Genomic DNA, 17,384 nt, shown 5'->3' on the forward strand with positions numbered 1-17,384 from the left:
ATTTCACTGTAAACAATCCCTATCTTGGTCAAGGTCAAGATGACGTATTGTCTATAATGAGATGCTGGTGTGACAAGTGACAAAAGTAGTATGTACGTAGATTGAACTTCCTAGTTTCCGAATAGAGGTAAGACACGCTTCTTCCCGCATCTTTCCTTTTGTTGTGAATGCGAATTATGCCAATCACATCAAGTAATTGTTATTCTCACCGGGCACATTCCCGGGGCCAAACATCCGATTAAACCTCGACGGCGGCGGTGGCGGGGGACGTACCGAAGACGCCGACGCCGACGCCGTATGATGTTCCCATTGCTCGCCGGCGGCAGGGTAGGCAGCCGCTGGATGATGATGACCAGCGCCCAAGTTACCATGCGTGCTATATCCGACAGACTGAATGGGTGACTGCTGCTGCGCTAGCTGCGGCGGCACCGAGGCCAAGGAGGCTGCGGCGGCGCCTTCGAACAGCCACGGCGGGTTCGCAAGCGGCATGATCTCCTGGTCGAAGATGGTCCAGGAATAGTCTGCCTGCGGGCCGGGGATTGATAGCTCGGGTCCTATGTCCGGAGGGGTGTTCATGCTCTGAATTCCAGATTGAAGCCGGTCGGCGAGGATGGCGTGGATGCTTGGTGCTGATGGGTGGCTGAGTTTGAGGCTTTGGAGGTGGCATTGAATGAGGCGGAGGTCTGTGGGTGATGAGATGGTCAGAAGCTTTTCTATGAACATACTTGTCTTCTGGATGTTCCAGTAATGTTTGCAGCGGGCTGGACATACCGTCTTGGTGTGTGACGCCGTCTTCGACGCCGCGGAGGAGAAGCATTGCCGCCCAGGTGATCATCTGAAGTTTATAATATCAGATCCTGTTTAGGGACTTATGTTCGGAATGCTCACTATAAGGTCCCAGTTCGACCAAATACTGGCATCGTCCTGGCGTAACCGTAGCACCGCTCGAGCCGATACCAACAATTCATGCCTTTCGGCCGGGGTTATTTTCGCGGAAGACAGATCAAATCCTCGGGCCGGATGATATATGGAGAGGACATATAGTTTGTGAAGGTGATATTGCAGGAGGATGACGATTCCCTGTCGGTCTGACGGGGACGGTTCTAAGACGTACGTTCATTAGTGTGATAGCAAAATCCATAGACAGCGAGGTCCTACGGGATGTCCCATTATATCGAACAAGCCAGTCGTCCAGCTTCTTTGCCCACAGCCGAATAACCTGGGAGTCTTCGTCGGTGAAAGGTGCCCGCACCGCAGGCAATGTGTCGGGCTCCCTTGCGCTCACGAAGGACCAAATGGTCGGAAGTCCTCGTCTCACAAAGTGGCTGAGTCCATGGTGCATTATCTGAGTCAGGCCCCGATAAGCATCCCCTTCATGGCTGTTTAACTTCTGCAAAGCCGAAGTAGGAGGCTGTCTAGGCAGCAAAGGATGGCACATGTGCATGGATGCATGCTCAATATCGATAACCTGTTGCGCGGTGAGCGATGTATGTCCCTGGTAGACATCCATGATCAGTTCATTGGTCAGCTTACTTGAATTCCTGAGAATAAGCCAGGCCAATCCTGGGTCGTGTTATCTGCTCCAGTTGGACAGTGATCTAGCAAAAGTCGGTAGGCTATAGCTATCCACTTGTCCGTAGTCTCGACGAATGCCTCCGAGCAGAGGCTTGCCATGATCAAGCCAAGAATATCTTGGAATACGTGTTGCTCCTCTCCACTGCCGGAATGGTCATGGTGTCTTAGGTTTGCGCTCGACCAGTTAAGGAGGGTTGGCAACGGGCTTGGAATAACAAGCTCAGCAATTGCACTGCAGATGGCCACCAAGTACCCACCAGCCAGTGACGCGAGTTCAGTCGATGGACTGTGTAGTGCAGATATGTAAAGAACAGAAGCGAGTAAGAGGGGCGAAGGGGAGGAAAAAGTATTTTGATCTTTCAGGAAATGCAAAAGGGGCAAATTATCAAGAAATCTGATTGGTATTAGGCGTTGCTTACTGAGCCATGGTTTTAGTAGTTTGGTACGAGAGGCACTTACTTGGCCCATAACCTCTTGATCGTAGGACGTGACCAAATGCTGTCGTCCTGTGGAGGACGAGTGATCGCTCTCAAATGTTTTGCCGCTGCCCATAAGTCATAGAAAGACACATCCATTACCTCCTCGTCCAGATCCGACGTTACACTGATTGACGAGGTAGTAGGCCTTTCTTTATTGATACCCAAAACAGCCTCGATCCGGTCTAGCCGGCCAAGAATGGATTGCGCGTCTTGATCTGATGGCGCTGTTTGAGGATAGAAAGCCGGATTTTGGGCTCCTGGTGGCATCGATATCACTTCGTGCGCCACAGCAGCCTAAGAGACGAACTAAATAAGCACCGACCAGTACCTGAAAGCCAGGATACCTGTACGAACATTGGACCGAGGCTTAAATAGACATGCGGTGTTGGTGTGGCGGCATCGGCGACACGGAGGCGCGCCATCGACCTCACATTTCATCTAGATCGATGGACAGCGGTTAGTACCTATTGGAATGACCCAGTCAATGGCTTGCTTGGATTCGTCTTTCTGACCTTCAGCCTGCGGCAATTAACTGCAACCCCCTCGCATTAGCCTGACCGTTCCACGACGAGAATCGTGTCCATGCATCCTGATCCACTTACCGCATGCTTTAGTTGGCTTTGGCCCCAACACGATGGTGTCAGTCTTCTTCATAGTGATGAACGCAATTACTGCCGACCTGCATGACTCTGAGGAAAACGAAGAGAGCAACGAGGCTCTTTGGCAGACTTGACGGAGAGATCTTCCGGGTCAGGGCCAGATGGCATCTACAGAAAAGACCCGAGCATCCGCCGAGTTGTTGTCGTCGTTTCGCTGCCACGTGAGGGGCGCCCTAAAAAGGAGAGCCGATTTTTAATTATCGGCAGCATCATTCATCATCGCTTTGTTTTTAATTTGCGACCCAACGGAAAGGGGAATTTCGTCGATTCTTTTGGCCAGTTGGAAGGGAGGGCCAAAGTGGAAGATGGATTTAGAAAAATATTGATAAAGACGAAAGATAAAGGAGGGTTTTCAGCCGGTGTCACAGGACTGTCCGTCATGTGCTTTTCACCTCATCACGTCGGCCAAATAACTCTTGGGCTGTCTACATCACGAGACTACTGGCTGGGCTTCATGTTCTCGCGTTTTTAGTCCGTCCTGCGTAGGCTGATAGACGCAAAAGTGCTTCAGGAAGGGTCTGAAAAACGGAGATAGGAAGTGTGCCACCAACGGGGCTCACATTCCCTGCTATTCTTGCGCTTGTTCCTGGTTCATGAAAGAACCGGAAAACCAACCATCGACCGGCCATGGAATGGAAGACCGGGGACGGGGTGATGTTCTGCTCTTGAGACGCGCGTGATGATCGAGGGGAAGGTCATCCATAGGAAGCAAAAAGGGAGTCGAGATGGAAGGTATCGTACAAACGGGGTCTATATACAGGTCTACCATGCGTGTACACATCAATAGAAATACAGGGATATCTATGATACATGACTGCGTCGCCGACTGGACAAGCGACACATCCAAAATCGTGAAAGAGAGTCAACTGGGGCGGAGAGTGGAAAGCCAACTTTCGATGCAGTGTTTCACCAATGCCTAAGCCGAAGCAGCAGCGTCTTCGGGGCCGGCAGCGCTGGATGCATCTTGACCAGTGGCGTTCATAGAAAGCTTTCGGACTTCCCAGCCTTCCGAATCAGCCCAGTCCTTTCTCTCGCCAAGCATGCAAACGGATCGACGAGAACCGTCGACCAGGAAGGCCTGAGCCGCTTCATTGACATCCTTAGCCGTGACGTCGAGGACTTGTTCTCTCCAGCGCTGGTCCATCTCATGGGTGACGCCACTCATGAAGTACCGGGCGCCTTCTTCATCAACACTCATTGGGGCATCCAGACCCTGGAAGATGCCCAGCTTAGCTTCGTTGAGCTCGCGAGCGGACCATGGGCGATCTCTGGCAAAGATACCGCAGTTCTGGAACACCTTCAGGGTGTTGATGGGGTTGGGGTCTCGGTAGCTGGTCAGAGCGAACATGCCCTTCACGGGACCGTTGCTAGCGCCAGCACCGTAGGCACCTCCCTTCTCCCGAATCTCGGGATGGAGGTAGTTGTGGGTAAGTAATTGGGACAGAACACTGAGAGGCGCACTAGACGAATGGACGAACGGCACCGTTTGCATGGCCAATCCAGAATAGTAAACCTTGTAAGGCATATCGTAGAAAGTCTTGGTGAGAGCCTGGTGCGAGACTGGGTTTCCAGGCACGGAGGTAGGCGCAGAAGTTCGAGGCAACCCGGCGAACCACTTCTGCAGGGCGGACTCATTCTGATGGGCACTTCCTCGTTCACAGACCATGCGCACCCGGAGACCAGGGGTCTTCGAGATAGCAAACGACTGAATGAGGCGCAGCTTCTCGATCAACTCGGCGAGACGTTCGGGCGAAGTCTCGGCATCGCGGAGAAGATTAGCGGTCGCCTGGAGTTGCGCCAGACCAGACTGTTGCTCTTGAACCCAGAGTCCCCGAGACAGACTCGCAGCTGCTGCGTTCAGGGCGAATCGATGGCCCGTGCCGGCCACAGCATCGAGAGCACCGTTGGTGGTCAATCGTAACAGCTCCTGGATCATACCAGGAGCCGAAGGGCTAGTGAAGTCCGTTGCCGTGATCAGGGTAGTGAGGATCTCCAGCATCTCCGGGATGTTTTGGTCGAGAGCAAATCCGGAGAAGTTAAGGCCTTCTGTGAACTTGCCGAGTTCTGTAGGGGAAGAGGCATTGAATGCAGACGACGAGACTCCGCCAGTTTTCAGTTTGATCAGATCTTCCCACTCCTCCATGGACTTGTTTGCAGTACCCAATCTCATGACACAGTCGTTGAACAGGGGCATCAGCAATCGAAGGTCGTCTGGAAGGTCTTCGAACGAATTCAACGCTTGGAAGTAAGTCAAGCCGTTGGTCGGGGCTTCACGCCAGACAACGTCGACGTCATCAACACGAGATTCGCGAACCGGCTTGCGCTCTTTCTCACGGGAAATATCTTCAACGCGCAGAGAGGGCAAGCAGCTCAAATCGGCGTTGTGGGCTGCTTCCTGCGTTTTAAGCAATTGAAGCTCCTCCTCGGTGAGATGAGCAACAACCTTTTCAATAGAGCCATGCTTTTCAACGAGCTCGGCAAGCTTCTTCTCTTTCCGGACGAGTTCTTGGGCATCCAAGTCCTTGTTGAAGGTAGGCGAGCCGACCATAGTGAACGTGAGATAGTTGTCATTCATCAAGTATTTCTGCATCAACGACTCAAGGTAGCCTCCCTGCTGGTATCTGCGCTTGAACTCGTCAATGACCTCGTTCCAGGCGAGTTCTTTCATGGGGTTTGTGCCGTTGAACCATGAGGACAAGGTCTTTTCCATGACACCGATGCCGAAGTTTGCCGTCTTGTGTCTCAAGGCGAGCTCCAACTGGTGAAGGAACCCTTGGACCTTCTCGTCGTTGAAGCCGGTGGAAAGAGACTCCTGGTAGACTCGCTGGATAGCTTCCTTGACTTTAGGTGCCTCTTCTTCGCTCACACCCGTGACACCCACCGAGAAAACGGGCACCCGTCCGGAAGGATCAAGTCCTGTGTTGGGCGTGAACGAGGAGCCCAGTCCACTCTCAATCAGAGCACGATACATGGGCGAACCGTAGCCATCCAGCAGCAAAGAAGATAGAATTCCAGCAGAAAAGGTCTCGACAACATCGGTGGTATCACCCATGTACCATGAGGTCGAGGTCTTGTACTGTTTGTCTTCGCTGGAGAAGGTGTCGATGGGACCGGGGACGGTGACGTTTTGGGGGCCCCGGGTAAGATCAATGGGTTCCTTGACAGACTTGTCGGCCTCCCCTTTGTCGAAACCGTTGAGCACCTCACCAATTTGCTTGAGGTGGCCAGCGAGAGGCATGTCCCCGTAGGTCAGAATTTTGGCGTTGCTCGGGTGGTAGTTCTGCTTGGAAAAGTCCACGAGTTGCTTGTGCGTCAAATCCGTGATATATTGGGGGTCACCGCCGGAATTGTTGATGGCGGGGAAGATGTTTTCCCGGTATTTGATATAGTAGAGGTAGTTTGCGTCGGAGATCTGACCCTTCATTTCGTTATATACGACACCTTTAAACAAGACGTCCTCGGCTTTTCCGTCCTTGGGCTCCACGGCACGCGCATCCTCTGGGCCCAGGCGCCAGCCCTCCTGTCGGAAATCTTCCTCCTTGAGCAAAGGGTGAAAGGTCGCATCCAGGTAGACGGAGAGAAGGTTTTGGAAGTCGTGCTGATTTGTCGTGGCGAATGGATACGTCGTGTGGTCCGAGGAAGTAAAGGCATTCATGAAGTTCGAAAGCGATCGGGGAAGCATCTTAAAGAAAGGATCACGGATCGGGTATCTATAGAGTTATATATGGGTGAGCCCTGGCACAGCGCGGATATGTTGGATGTTGATGGATGCGGATCATACTTTTCACTGCCACATAACGTCGTATGTTCTAAAATGTGAGGCACACCTGTCGCATCTGGGGGATTCGTTTTGAATCCAACACCAAAGACATTGTTCTTGTCTTCCCTTGCCACATGGAGGTAATCGGCATCGGTCTTGTCGTGTTTTAGTCGGATTGCCGTCAGGTGTAGCTCTGGAACATGCTTCTTTTCTTGTACTGTGAATCCCTCAAGACTCTCGCCCACTTTGGGATAGCTCTCAAGACTAGTCACTGTCGAAGCGTTTCTTCGGAACTGATTCCAACTGAGGACAGAGCTTCTCGAGTTTGACCACCGACCAGAGAGCGGCTGTCTCAAGGCCGGCAAGCGGCCTTTGCCTACCCCAAAAGACGAACGCAACATTGCGTCAACAAATAGGAGGCGTTTGATTGATTGTACAATAAGACGGACGGAAGATAAACACGCGCGACGACTGTGTCAGGTGTGCCGGCTTGTGTTATTCTCCGCGTAACGTGTTAATGAGATGGGTTCTAGGGTACCGAGCAAACGGACCGGGATGCAGCGGCGAGAGATGAACACGAACAAAACCACCTCCAGCAAAGCAACACAAACGAGCGAAACAAAGAAGACACCACAAGAGGGAGGGGATATAATTGAGGGAAGTATCCGGATAAAGATGGAGGAGGAGGAGGAGGAGGAGGAGGAAGATTGATTTAAGTTACTGAACGGAGTAGAGAAATCGGGCCGGAGCAGGTGAATAATCGACGCCAAGACCGGCATCCCAAGGAGGCTAGCGCGAGTCAAGTGCGCATGCCCCCTCTTACGACGGGATTCGATCTCTCCCCCAAGCAAGTTCTTCGAGACATCTCGACCTTCCGCGACCCCCCACGACCCCGATTTCCGTCTCGATTTCCCAGCTTCCGTGTGCTTTCGCCCGTGAGACGTTCGCTGGCTCTGCAGAACTTGGTTGCATAGGGAGTCGGTGTGATCCCGTTACCTCCGAGTTCTGCAAGTCTGTCAAATAGGCCACCCAGGTACTCCGCTAGTGTCGAGAGGTCGATTCAATCCAAAGAGTCGCCGACGATCGCCTATTGTGCTCTTGGGACCTCCCCGTCTTCTCGTCATCCATCGGTTGTGAGCGTGGTTACAAATTGACCGTCGTGGTGGCTTTGCGTCAGAACTCCGGATCCAACCAACCATCACCCACCGTTCCGTCTTCGCATTTTTTCCTTGCCGAGAACCAGCCTCGCGACAACCGCCGACAAGACCGCAAGCCGCACAACTTGGTCTGCAGGACCGAGTGAGAAGCCCTTCATCATGTCGTCGGCCGCAATGTCCAAAAAGAATAAGGGGAAGAAGGTGGCGGATCCCAATGAGACGTCAAAGCTCTTAGCGGCCAAGATCTCTCAGTTGGAGCAAGATGCAGCCGGAGAGAAGGACCAAGAACAGGAGATCGGTGCGTGATTTGTGCCTTGTTGTCGTCGAACGGAACGGGCTTCATTTCTATTACTGTCTTGTTGCGGAATTGGATCCTAACTGGAAATGACTACAGAGCGTGAAGTCAAGAAGGCTACGAGAGACCTGAACCAACTCCTCAGCAACATCGAATCCCCGATGACCCGCCTAGAGACAGTTCACAAGAAGTACACTGAACTTTTGGCGGATATGAAAAAGCTGGATCGCGACTATGCCAAAAGCAAAAAGCGAGCAGACCAGTTACAGAAGGATCAGGACAAGGGGAAATCGGAATTGAGCAAGACCGTTACCATGAAGGATAAACTCGAGAAGCTGTGCAGGGAGCTCACCAAAGAAAATAAAAAAGTCAAGGTCAGTTCCGCACATTCCAAGATGCTCGCTTGTCCGGGAAGGCGAGAGCTAATAGTGTTCGCTTGCACGTCTACAGGATGAAAACAAGAAGCTAGAGGACACGGAAAAGAAGGCGAGGTTGCTTGTCAATGAGCGATTGGATTCGCTCTTGTACGACATTCAAGACGTCATGGCCGCCGCCAAAGGTAGTCCACGAAGCGAGAAGGTGGACATTGACTTGGACGAAGCGTAAGTAGGGCTCTTTGGTCTATCGCCGAAGCTGCTTACTGAATGTGGACGCTGTGTAGTCTACGTGCAAAGATCAAAACCATCGGCGAAAAGTTTGAGATGCGGGAAGGGCACTATCGAACGCTCCTCCGTAGCAAAGACTCAGAGATACAATGTCTCACCGCCAAGTACGAAGAGCAACGTCGAGCCGCCGAGAATGAAGCCGCCCGTTGTCGCGCCCTCAGCTCACAGGTCTCTACGTTCTCGCATACCGAAGCGGAACTGCGCAGTCAACTCAACATCTATGTGGAGAAGTTCAAACAGGTATGTCGCTGGTCCAACCCGCGTTTGACCCGCCGGTAATAATAATATCGCAGGTGGAGGATACGCTAAACAACAGCAACGAACTCTTCCTTACTTTCCGCAAAGAGATGGAGGAGATGTCGAAGAAGACGAAGCGCTTAGAGAAGGAGAACCTTACGCTCACCCGCAAGCATGACCAAACGAATCGCAATATATTGGAAATGGCCGAGGAGCGCACGAGGAACCATGAAGAACTTGAGAAATGGCGAAAGAAAAGCCACCACCTCGAAGCTCTCTGCCGGCGGATGCAGGCCCAGGGCCGAGGTCAAGGGCTTGCGGCCGACCTTGATGGGGATGATGAAGGCACGGAGAGCGAATACGACGAGGACTATGAAGATGAAGACGATGATGACGAGGGAATCAGTGACGACGAGTACGAGCTTGAAAGCACCGACCGCGACATCAACGGCGACCGCGGCGTACCGCAACAACCAGAGAAGCCTGTGTTCGGACCGCCCCCTCCGCCCAATCTGCTGGAGGCGCGGGCTCACGGAAACAAAGCTGTGATGAATGGATGCCATTAGCAAAAGTCAGATAGTCCTCTTGCAGACGGATCGGTTTTTTCCAAGCCAGACCTGTGGCCAGCAGTCATGGACAAAGGGTGTTGTTCTATCCGAGGGTGAACGTACATACTTCTGTGTATATTGCGCATTCGGTCTGGTCTTGGGGGACAGGTTTTCTGACGAGACAACGTGGGCCGGCAAACTATGCTCACTGGGATATCTTTATGTTTGAGTGTGTCTGCCTCTGTTCGGGTCTTTTGAGTCGGTTGCATGTGCATCGCTCTTGTCCAACACATACCGAGTTCCGGGGTTCGTGCACATCGCATCATGATTTGTTTTTAATTTGGTTCAATTTTTTACTAGTGTACTTGTACATGTTAGATCAACACGCCTAAACGTACGCATCATGGTTTCATGAAGACACAAAAAAAATACTATTCACTGCAGAGTTCAAGTCCTATCTCCACAGAACTGATTCTTTCTTCCTTTCCAGTAACTCATAGTTTACTGCTTCCAGTACTGGTGATATAACCACTGCCCTGCCTCAGCACATCCACTGCCTGCTGCACCATTTCCTTCACAATCACCCCGGCCGGTTGAATCTCCTTGATGATGGCCGAGACATCGCCCATCAAGAACGGGATGTCGACCTCCTTATCATTGTTGAAGTCGTGCTCGATCGGCACCACGCCCTTGGCCGTCAACCGGGCAATCTCGTCGGGGCGCTTCTCCCACTCCTTGACATAGTCATTCGGCAGCATCCGCAGCGGCCGTCCGGAGACGACCAGCGTGCGCCTCGTCTCGCCATACCTCGCCCCGACCACCGCCTCCTTATGCAATCGACTAGCACCGCTCTCCTCCGAGGCCACGAACCGCGTCCCCACCCACACCCCAGCCGCCCCCAGCATCAGCGACGCCGCCAGACTGCGCCCGTCGTTGACGCCCCCGGCCGCCACCGCCAGCGCGGTCTGTCCCGTCAGCGGACTCCGATACTTCCTCGCCACGTCCACCACCGCCGGCACCAGCACCGAGAAGGGGATGTCGCCCGTATGTCCGCCGCCTTCGCCGCCCTGCGCACACACGATGTCCACGCCCAGCGCGAGCGCCTTCTCCGCGTGCTTCGGCGCCCCGACCATATTCATTATCAGGATGCCGGCGTCGTGAAGCCGTCGAATGACCCTCTCGGGAGGCACGCCGACGGCGCAGACGAATAGCTTCGTGCCGTGCTTGATCACCACGTCGATGAGCTGGTCCAGCTGCCCGTGCGTGTAATCATGGTTCGTGGCGCGCGCGCTCCCGCCGACCTGCGGCAGGGCTAGGTCTACGCCGAATGGTAGCGACGGGTCGCGGAGAAGCGATTTCAGCTCCGTTAGGATCTCGTCTAGTTGTTCGGGGCTGTAGCCTAGGCCGCCGACGGTGCCTAGACCTCCGGCGTTGGAGACGGCGGCTGCTAGAGGCGCTCCGGATGCGCGTGCCATGCCGGCGAGAAGCACGGGGTGCTTGATCTTGAGCAGGGTGTTTAGAGGTGTTTGTAACGACATGGTGTGGTGTGTGGTTGTATAGTGTTTTGGGCTTGGACTTTGAATCAACAGTAGGGTCTGGTAGGAATGACGGCAGAGATATGAACAACACCGCTGTATATTAGAAATAAAAGAAGAGGAAAGAAGAGTAATCGGTTGGATATGCCTGGTTTAAAGCCAGCTCAGGGATGAATGCGGTGTGAAGAGTCAAGATATGAGCGCGCATAAGTTGTTCATAAAACACGTGCCGCAATGCGGGGAAGCGGAGATCAGCAGTTGAGCTTCCCCGGACCGAGGCTTCCCTGCCTTTTGCTGCCTTCGGTTCCTGCTGCAGATCCTCGCCCTGGCCGAGCTTAGAGGTTCTCTTGGGCCTTTGAGCCCTGCTGCTTGTGGCTGCTTGACAGCTGACGGTTCCCCTCGTTGCTCCTACTATCGTATTCGTCGGAGATAAGCGGACTTAGCAGCGTCCTCGTCCATCCTCAACTGAAAGATCGATGAACATGCTAATTACAACTATCAGATCATTTAGCTTTCAAGAATCTTGGTCATGGCTCGCAATCCGGATTTATGTACATGTATGAAGGCTGAAGTTGGCTGCTTATAGTCCGCCATCCTTTTGCAAGTAGCGATTGTCAGTAGACCATAATCGCGCGGTCAGAGCAACGCTGCAGCGAGGAGGACTGAAAACACCAGGCTCGTCGCTGCGAAGGCAGCGTCCCTGCTCGCCATCGCTGTCTGCGTCGCAGCCATCGCCGCGTCGGGCCTTGTCACCGTTCCTGTGACGATAGCAACATTCTTTCGCGGGCTGAAGATGCATGGGATTCACCAGTCAGCTACTTCAGACATGATCCCAGTGGGTTCACTCGGACTTACGCGTTCGACGGCACGTTAGTTTTTGCTGGATCCTTTATCGCCTCTTGAGATGCATCACGGTCGGAGGTAGGCGTGCTCGCAGCTCCCATTGTGGCTGCCACTGGCCATGTGGGCAATGGTAAATGATTATCGGTGACAGGCCCTGGCGGAGGTTGATAGTCGCCTACTGCACCTTGGGGAGCGACCGCCAGAGACCCGGGAAGACTTCGTCTGAACAGTGTCTGAAGGTCGTGTAGGAACAGACGAAATGCAAATGTCGTGGTCAATGTGGCGATCAGCAGCATTGTGACGGCGTACCCTACTGGGCAGTTGAGCAGGCCTGAAAGTCTCATCCTCGAATTCGTCCAAGAACTTCAAGCGCGGCAGCTGATAAGTTGTTATGCAATGTGCGACTTGAAAATAGTAAGTAGCTATGAATCTGAGAAGGAAAGTGCTTCAAAGGGCGACACAGGATATAAAAATGGCCCAATTCCAGTACTACAAGGTGAAACAGCAATGACTGAATCAGAATGCGGACAAGAGGCATTTTCCTGAGTATTCTACTTGACCTATTCTGGCCACTGCAATCACGAAGACGCCATCCTCCATTGTCAGTTAGAATAGCTTAACCCTTGATCAGTAACGCGACCGATTTGGTCGATGTTTCCAGTGTTCAAGAGGGAAACATTCGGCATACCGAGGGGTGAGTTGGCATGTGGGGGGAGGCGAGTACGAGATATGGAATTTTCTCTGGCACGGCAATTTGTAGTCTTTCATCATTGCAAGCTCATCTCCCTTGATAATCGTGGCAAGCCTTTGACGTGGTACGCTCCGGGTTAAGTTCGACTCTGCATGCCTGCCCGGTGTTATCTCGGGATGGTGTGAAGCTTTCCTTGGTGGATATACAGCACCACCATCATGTCTCTCATATAGTTTCGATCTGTCACAATTGTATTTCTCAATTATTCAGGCCGAGGAATATATAGACCTTTAAGGCACTTGCTAACGTGTCTTCGATATCTGCATGTCCCCCGAACACCGCAGTGTGGAACCGGTGTTATGGTAGTAGGTGCATGTAGATTCTAACAAATACTGGGGATAATGCACCCCAGTTCTCGGTTTTCGTCCGATGAAAGAGTCTTCATTTATGCTCGATAATAGTTGAGACGAGGAAGACAAAGAAGTTGTCGAGTCGAGAAGGTGAAGGAGGCAGACCCGCCGGCAGCCCAAAGCGGGACTGTAATTACGGAACGCCAAAAGACGCGTGATTCGCGTCCGACAGACGAAGTTCTTCAACCACCGACCTTCAGACCTCCAACAATCATCCCCTTCTCGCCCGCACTCCCCCCGTCGTTTCCCTATACACGCCGCTGTCACTGTCCACGGCCGATTGATGATCGGCCAGTAACTCGACAACATGGCCTCCAACGCGACAGAAAACGAGTTTATGCGCTCTCCCAGGTTCGCTTCCAAACCCCCTCGCTGAGATCAGCCAAGCCCTAAATGAATGCTTCCTTTTGATGTCTCGAGAGAAGTACAATTGCTAACATCTTAGTTGTTCACTTTAGTGAAACCGAATATCCTCCTACATATCGTGAACCCTCGTATTACAACCCTCTACATACGTTCCAACTACCCCCAGGTCAAGAAAGGCACTATCAACAACAATATGGCGATATGTATTTCTTGCGGCTCGCAAAGCTGAAGCCCGCAGTGGAGGAGGTGGCAGTCGAGGCATGGGAAGGATTCAGTGTAAGCTCAATCCTCGCGCACTCTTGAACAACGCGATCGTCGCCGCTGGAAGAGACATACAACCACCGCCTGCTGGCCAGTTGCTGATCGAATTGGCTTGAGATAGATTGCAGGAGAGCATGCGCGTCGGGTAGACCGAGTGTTGGATGTGAGGCAGGGAGAGCTCTGCTGGGTGGCTGGAACAATTTACATGGACATGCCCTTGAAACCCAACATTCTGGATGACTTGGCGAAAGATGTAAGATCTGGACTTTTGACCCGCCAACGCTTCGACTTGCTCATCCTTCTGCGGTAGAACTTCACATTGGCACCCCCGCCTCGCCGCACATATCTCGATCCTTCGAATCCCGAATCGACGCAGATCATGCTCGAGGACGAATCAGGACGTTTGCGGTTGACGGGGAGTATGCTGCGATCCACGCAACTGGCGACGGGCGCTATAGTTGCTGTCTTGGGAACGGAAAATGCCAACGGAGATTTTGAGTCTATCGACATCAAGGTCCCTGATCTGGCTCGACAGCCTCGTCGGTGGGAGAGAGACCAGTCTGTCTCGGAGGGCGAAACAAAAAAGGGCAAGATCGCTTTTGTGAGTGGTCTTGGGATCACAGGAACGTCGAGTGACACCCTGGCCCTGGAACTTTTGACAGACTATCTACTGGGTTACACGGGTACTTCGACGAGTAACGATGACAACGCACCATTGAATGCATCCACAATCACGAGACTGGTCATTGCGGGAAACTCACTCGGTGCCAGTATGACCGTGGACCCCAATGAGGCTGGGGCTGCTAAGAAGAAGAGCGGTCCGAAGAAGTACGGATATGACGCCTCGGCTTACAATGCCTCGCCCATCACCCAATTAGATACCTTCCTTGCGGAGATTCTGCCTAGCATACCGGTGACTCTCATGCCGGGCGCAAGTGATCCCGCGAATTTCGCCTTGCCTCAACAAGGAATTCACAGGGCCATGTTCCCGCGGGCGAGAGCATATTGCGCTCCACCTCCGTCGGTCGGAGAGACGCCAGAACCAGGCTGGTTCGACAGCGTCACGAACCCATGGGAAGGCGACATCGAAGGCTGGCGCGTGTGGGGATCGAGTGGGCAGAATGTAGACGACGTCCTTCGCTATCTCGATTTTGCCGATGAGGATGGAAATATCGATACTAATGGAGATGGGGAGGCCCGGGTTCGCATCATGGAGGCCATGTTGCGTTGGAGATGCGGTGTGCCCACGGCACCTGATACGATCTGTAAGCCAGTGGCTCTCTTTCAATAACCTGAATTCCTCGGATACTAACCTCTCGCAACAGGGTCTTACCCCTTCCAAACACACGATCCGTTTGTGATGGAATCTTGCCCCCATATCTTCTTCACCGGCAACCAACCCGGTTTCAAGACTGCCGTGATCGAAAGCGATGCACCATGGCGACTCAACGGAGCCGACACAGAGATGACCGACTCAAATGACACCACCACGACTCAGCGAGTCCGCCTTCTGTCCATTCCCAAATTCCACGAAACCGGGGAGCTTGTTCTCGTCGACACGGAGACCTTGGAGACGGAGGTGATCAAATTCGGGGCATTTGTCGGGAGAGAAGAAAAGCAATGAATATGAATCTTGTCCGGTTATATAGATATCCCAAATACTTGTAATTCAGGAGTGCATATGAATTGACCATGAGTGTATACCTCAGGCCGCGTGCCAAGACCGAGCAGGAAATCATCGTTTCCGCCGATGAAATGCTCTCTCATCTTTTATCTCTTCCTCTCCACCTTAAGAGTATTCACGTAGCCAATATGCTTCTCAATGCCAAAACCGGTATGTAAATTTCCCTCATGATCAGGAGAATTATGCTGAAACGTCAACTCTAGCAATCTCCACCTCCAAGGTGCTTCTCGTCCCATACTCGAAATGGCATGTCCCGCGCTACCACGAGTGGATGAAAGACCCGGTATGAGTTCCGTCTCCTGCTTATATCTACCTACTCTCCCTACCCTGTTCATTCCTAATGTACAAATGGTGCTACGTTATCTCTATAATCAACCCGCTCATAATACTCACCCCAACCAGAACCCCTGCCCCTCCCACCCCACTAACATGATACAACACAGGAAATCCAAGAAGCCACGGCCTCTGAACCCCTTTCCTTAGAAGAAGAATACACCATGCAACGCAGCTGGCGCCAGGACCCCGACAAACTAACCTTCATCACCTGTCGCCCCATCCCCGTCTCCAGAGCGCCATCGACATCCCAGGCCACCACACAAGAAGAAGACGACAGTCCCACTAACATGATCGGCGACATCAACCTCTTTCTGCGCGTCGATGACGGCGAAGAGGGGGACTCGGAACCGCTAATTGTCGGGGAGATCGAGCTCATGGTTGCCGAGAAGGGGAATCAGAGACAGGGGTTCGGGAGGGCCGCGTTGTTGGCGTTTTTGCGGTATGTGGTTGACCACGAGGGAGCTATTTTGGAGGAATTTGTGGCCGGGGATGAGCTGGCTAGGGAGGCGATGGGGAAGAGGAAGAAGGGGGGTGAGGGTGAGGGGTTGAAGTTCTCGTGTTTGAGTGTCAAGATCGGGCAGGGGAATGGGAGGAGTTTGGCGCTGTTTGAGAGGGCGTTGTTTCAGAGGGTGACCGAGGAGCCGAATTATTTTGGGGAGTTTGAGTTGAGGAGGACGGATTTGGGGAGGGAAAGTGTGGATAGGGGGTTGGAGGGTGCTGGGGTTACGGGGTATGTTGAGTTGGAGTATGGGAGGTGTGAGTAGTGGGTTTGCATGATCATGGATATATTAGAACTCATCGGAACGTGTTGCAGTTATGCTTGTAGCAGTCCTTATGTTAATTTGAAAGGTTTTGTAGTCTACAAGGACTTCTCGTGGACAATCTGATTGAACACCTACGCTGGCACTACAGACTTATGGCTGCCAAAGGGTTTACGGAGCTTACAGAGACTTTGTTGTTCAAAGAACCCAACCTCATTCCATTATCCAGTATTTAACAAGACTTTGATCAATCCGGAGCCAAAGTGCAATCCACCGAGCAAGATAAAACAGAAACCAGCCTGATAAACCTAAGCATCGAAAAGAGCAGGGCCGGGAATGGGGTATCCGTCGCTCAGGTCGGAGTAGATGTCAAACTTGATGCCCTCGTCGTCGGCCTTGTACAGGGCCTCACCCGCGGTGCCCTCGGGGCTGGCGCTGCCGCCACCAGTCACCTTGATGTTGACACACTGGGGGTAGTTCTGAGCACCGTTCTCCTGACCGGCCGAGTGGAGACCGATGATCTCGTGGCGCAGAACGTAGTTGCCGTCGGCGATGGACGAGGGGATGGTGGTGGTCCACGAGTTGTTGTTGCTGATCAGGTCGTCGGTGGCCCACTGGCCAGGAGGAGAGCTGCCGTCAATGAGGCCCTTGGCGTCGATCTTGAAGAACTTCAGAGAAGTCGGGTCCACGGCCGAGCACTCGCCGTCGCAGGCGGCAAGGTACGAGATGACGGGGCCGTGGTGGCTCTCGGGCCATTCGGTCCACTGGAACTCAACGTCCGAACCGGCCTTGACGGAGGCAGTCAGAGCGCCGGGCTTGCCGTCCTTGTGGCAGATGATGTCCTCCGACGAGTATCCGGTGCCGTCCACGAAACCGAGGTCGGTGGCGCTGGTGGACCAGCCAACGGTGTCGGGAGGGTTGTCCGAGTAGGCGTACTTGTCAACAAGGTATCCGCCGTAGCTATGGCAGTGTCAGCTTCTTTCACTCTATACAAAACCAGGCCATGTTGCGTTGAACATACTAGGTGCCGTCGGCAACAATGCCGGAGACGTAGCCGTGACCAGCGACGAGAGAGGCAGAGGCCAAAAGGCCGGTGAGGGAAGCAATCTTGGAGAAGGCCAT

The 17,384-nt window shown here is 53.0% G+C and overlaps 8 protein-coding genes across 10 annotated transcripts; 3 read left to right on the top strand and 5 right to left on the bottom strand.

Moving 5' to 3' along the window:
- Positions 1 to 183: 183 nt before the first annotated feature.
- LDX57_006339 (Zn(II)2Cys6 transcription factor) lies at positions 184 to 2,708 on the bottom strand (the record flags this gene model as incomplete). Its single annotated transcript, XM_046088038.1, has 9 exons — positions 184 to 683; positions 772 to 835; positions 889 to 1,103; positions 1,159 to 1,468; positions 1,534 to 1,969; positions 2,035 to 2,348; positions 2,409 to 2,492; positions 2,567 to 2,586; positions 2,657 to 2,708. The coding sequence occupies 9 exons, from the start codon at positions 2,706 to 2,708 to the stop codon at positions 184 to 186; spliced, it is 1,995 nt and encodes a 664-aa protein (XP_045944006.1).
- Positions 2,709 to 3,629: 921 nt separating this feature from the next.
- On the bottom strand, positions 3,630 to 6,874 carry cym1 (pitrilysin family metalloprotease cym1; the record flags this gene model as incomplete). Its single annotated transcript, XM_046088039.1, has 2 exons — positions 3,630 to 6,423; positions 6,495 to 6,874. The coding sequence occupies 2 exons, from the start codon at positions 6,872 to 6,874 to the stop codon at positions 3,630 to 3,632; spliced, it is 3,174 nt and encodes a 1,057-aa protein (XP_045944007.1).
- Positions 6,875 to 7,330: 456 nt separating this feature from the next.
- Positions 7,331 to 9,836, top strand: LDX57_006341 (taxilin). The gene is made up of 5 exons (XM_046088040.1): positions 7,331 to 7,928; positions 8,025 to 8,299; positions 8,376 to 8,527; positions 8,587 to 8,830; positions 8,884 to 9,836. The coding sequence occupies exons 1-5, from the start codon at positions 7,790 to 7,792 to the stop codon at positions 9,391 to 9,393; spliced, it is 1,320 nt and encodes a 439-aa protein (XP_045944008.1). The 5' UTR covers positions 7,331 to 7,789; the 3' UTR covers positions 9,394 to 9,836.
- On the bottom strand, positions 9,837 to 10,913 carry LDX57_006342 (NAD(P)H-dependent flavin oxidoreductase; the record flags this gene model as incomplete). The annotated part of the gene is made up of 1 exon (XM_046088041.1): positions 9,837 to 10,913. One exon carries the CDS (start codon positions 10,911 to 10,913, stop codon positions 9,870 to 9,872), a length of 1,044 nt encoding a protein of 347 aa, XP_045944009.1. The 3' UTR covers positions 9,837 to 9,869.
- Positions 10,914 to 11,546: 633 nt separating this feature from the next.
- On the bottom strand, positions 11,547 to 12,049 carry LDX57_006343 (uncharacterized protein; the record flags this gene model as incomplete). Its single annotated transcript, XM_046088042.1, has 2 exons — positions 11,547 to 11,697; positions 11,766 to 12,049. 2 exons carry the CDS (start codon positions 12,047 to 12,049, stop codon positions 11,547 to 11,549), a joined length of 435 nt encoding a protein of 144 aa, XP_045944010.1.
- Positions 12,050 to 13,015: 966 nt separating this feature from the next.
- Positions 13,016 to 15,162, top strand: cdc1. Of its 3 annotated transcripts, XM_046088043.1 has the most exons (5): positions 13,016 to 13,205; positions 13,313 to 13,496; positions 13,603 to 13,734; positions 13,792 to 14,746; positions 14,807 to 15,162. In XM_046088043.1, the coding sequence occupies exons 1-5, from the start codon at positions 13,162 to 13,164 to the stop codon at positions 15,103 to 15,105; spliced, it is 1,614 nt and encodes a 537-aa protein (XP_045944011.1). In that variant the 5' UTR covers positions 13,016 to 13,161; the 3' UTR covers positions 15,106 to 15,162. The 3 variants fall into 3 exon arrangements, with proteins under 3 accessions (XP_045944011.1, XP_045944012.1, XP_045944013.1); XM_046088045.1 differs by having other exon boundaries at positions 13,792 to 15,162; XM_046088044.1 differs by having other exon boundaries at positions 13,313 to 14,746.
- A 131-nt stretch (positions 15,163 to 15,293) lies between these two features.
- LDX57_006345 (uncharacterized protein) lies at positions 15,294 to 16,265 on the top strand (the record flags this gene model as incomplete). Its single annotated transcript, XM_046088046.1, has 3 exons — positions 15,294 to 15,315; positions 15,369 to 15,448; positions 15,609 to 16,265. The coding sequence occupies 3 exons, from the start codon at positions 15,294 to 15,296 to the stop codon at positions 16,263 to 16,265; spliced, it is 759 nt and encodes a 252-aa protein (XP_045944014.1).
- A 305-nt stretch (positions 16,266 to 16,570) lies between these two features.
- LDX57_006346 (lytic polysaccharide monooxygenase auxiliary activity family 9 protein) lies at positions 16,571 to 17,384 on the bottom strand (the record flags this gene model as incomplete). The annotated part of the gene is made up of 2 exons (XM_046088047.1): positions 16,571 to 17,222; positions 17,284 to 17,384. 2 exons carry the CDS (start codon positions 17,382 to 17,384, stop codon positions 16,571 to 16,573), a joined length of 753 nt encoding a protein of 250 aa, XP_045944015.1.

The sequence above is a fragment of the Aspergillus melleus genome (assembly GCF_016097325.1).
Source record: "Aspergillus melleus strain CBS 546.65 chromosome Unknown contig3, whole genome shotgun sequence".
NCBI lineage: Eukaryota > Fungi > Ascomycota > Eurotiomycetes > Eurotiales > Aspergillaceae > Aspergillus > Aspergillus melleus.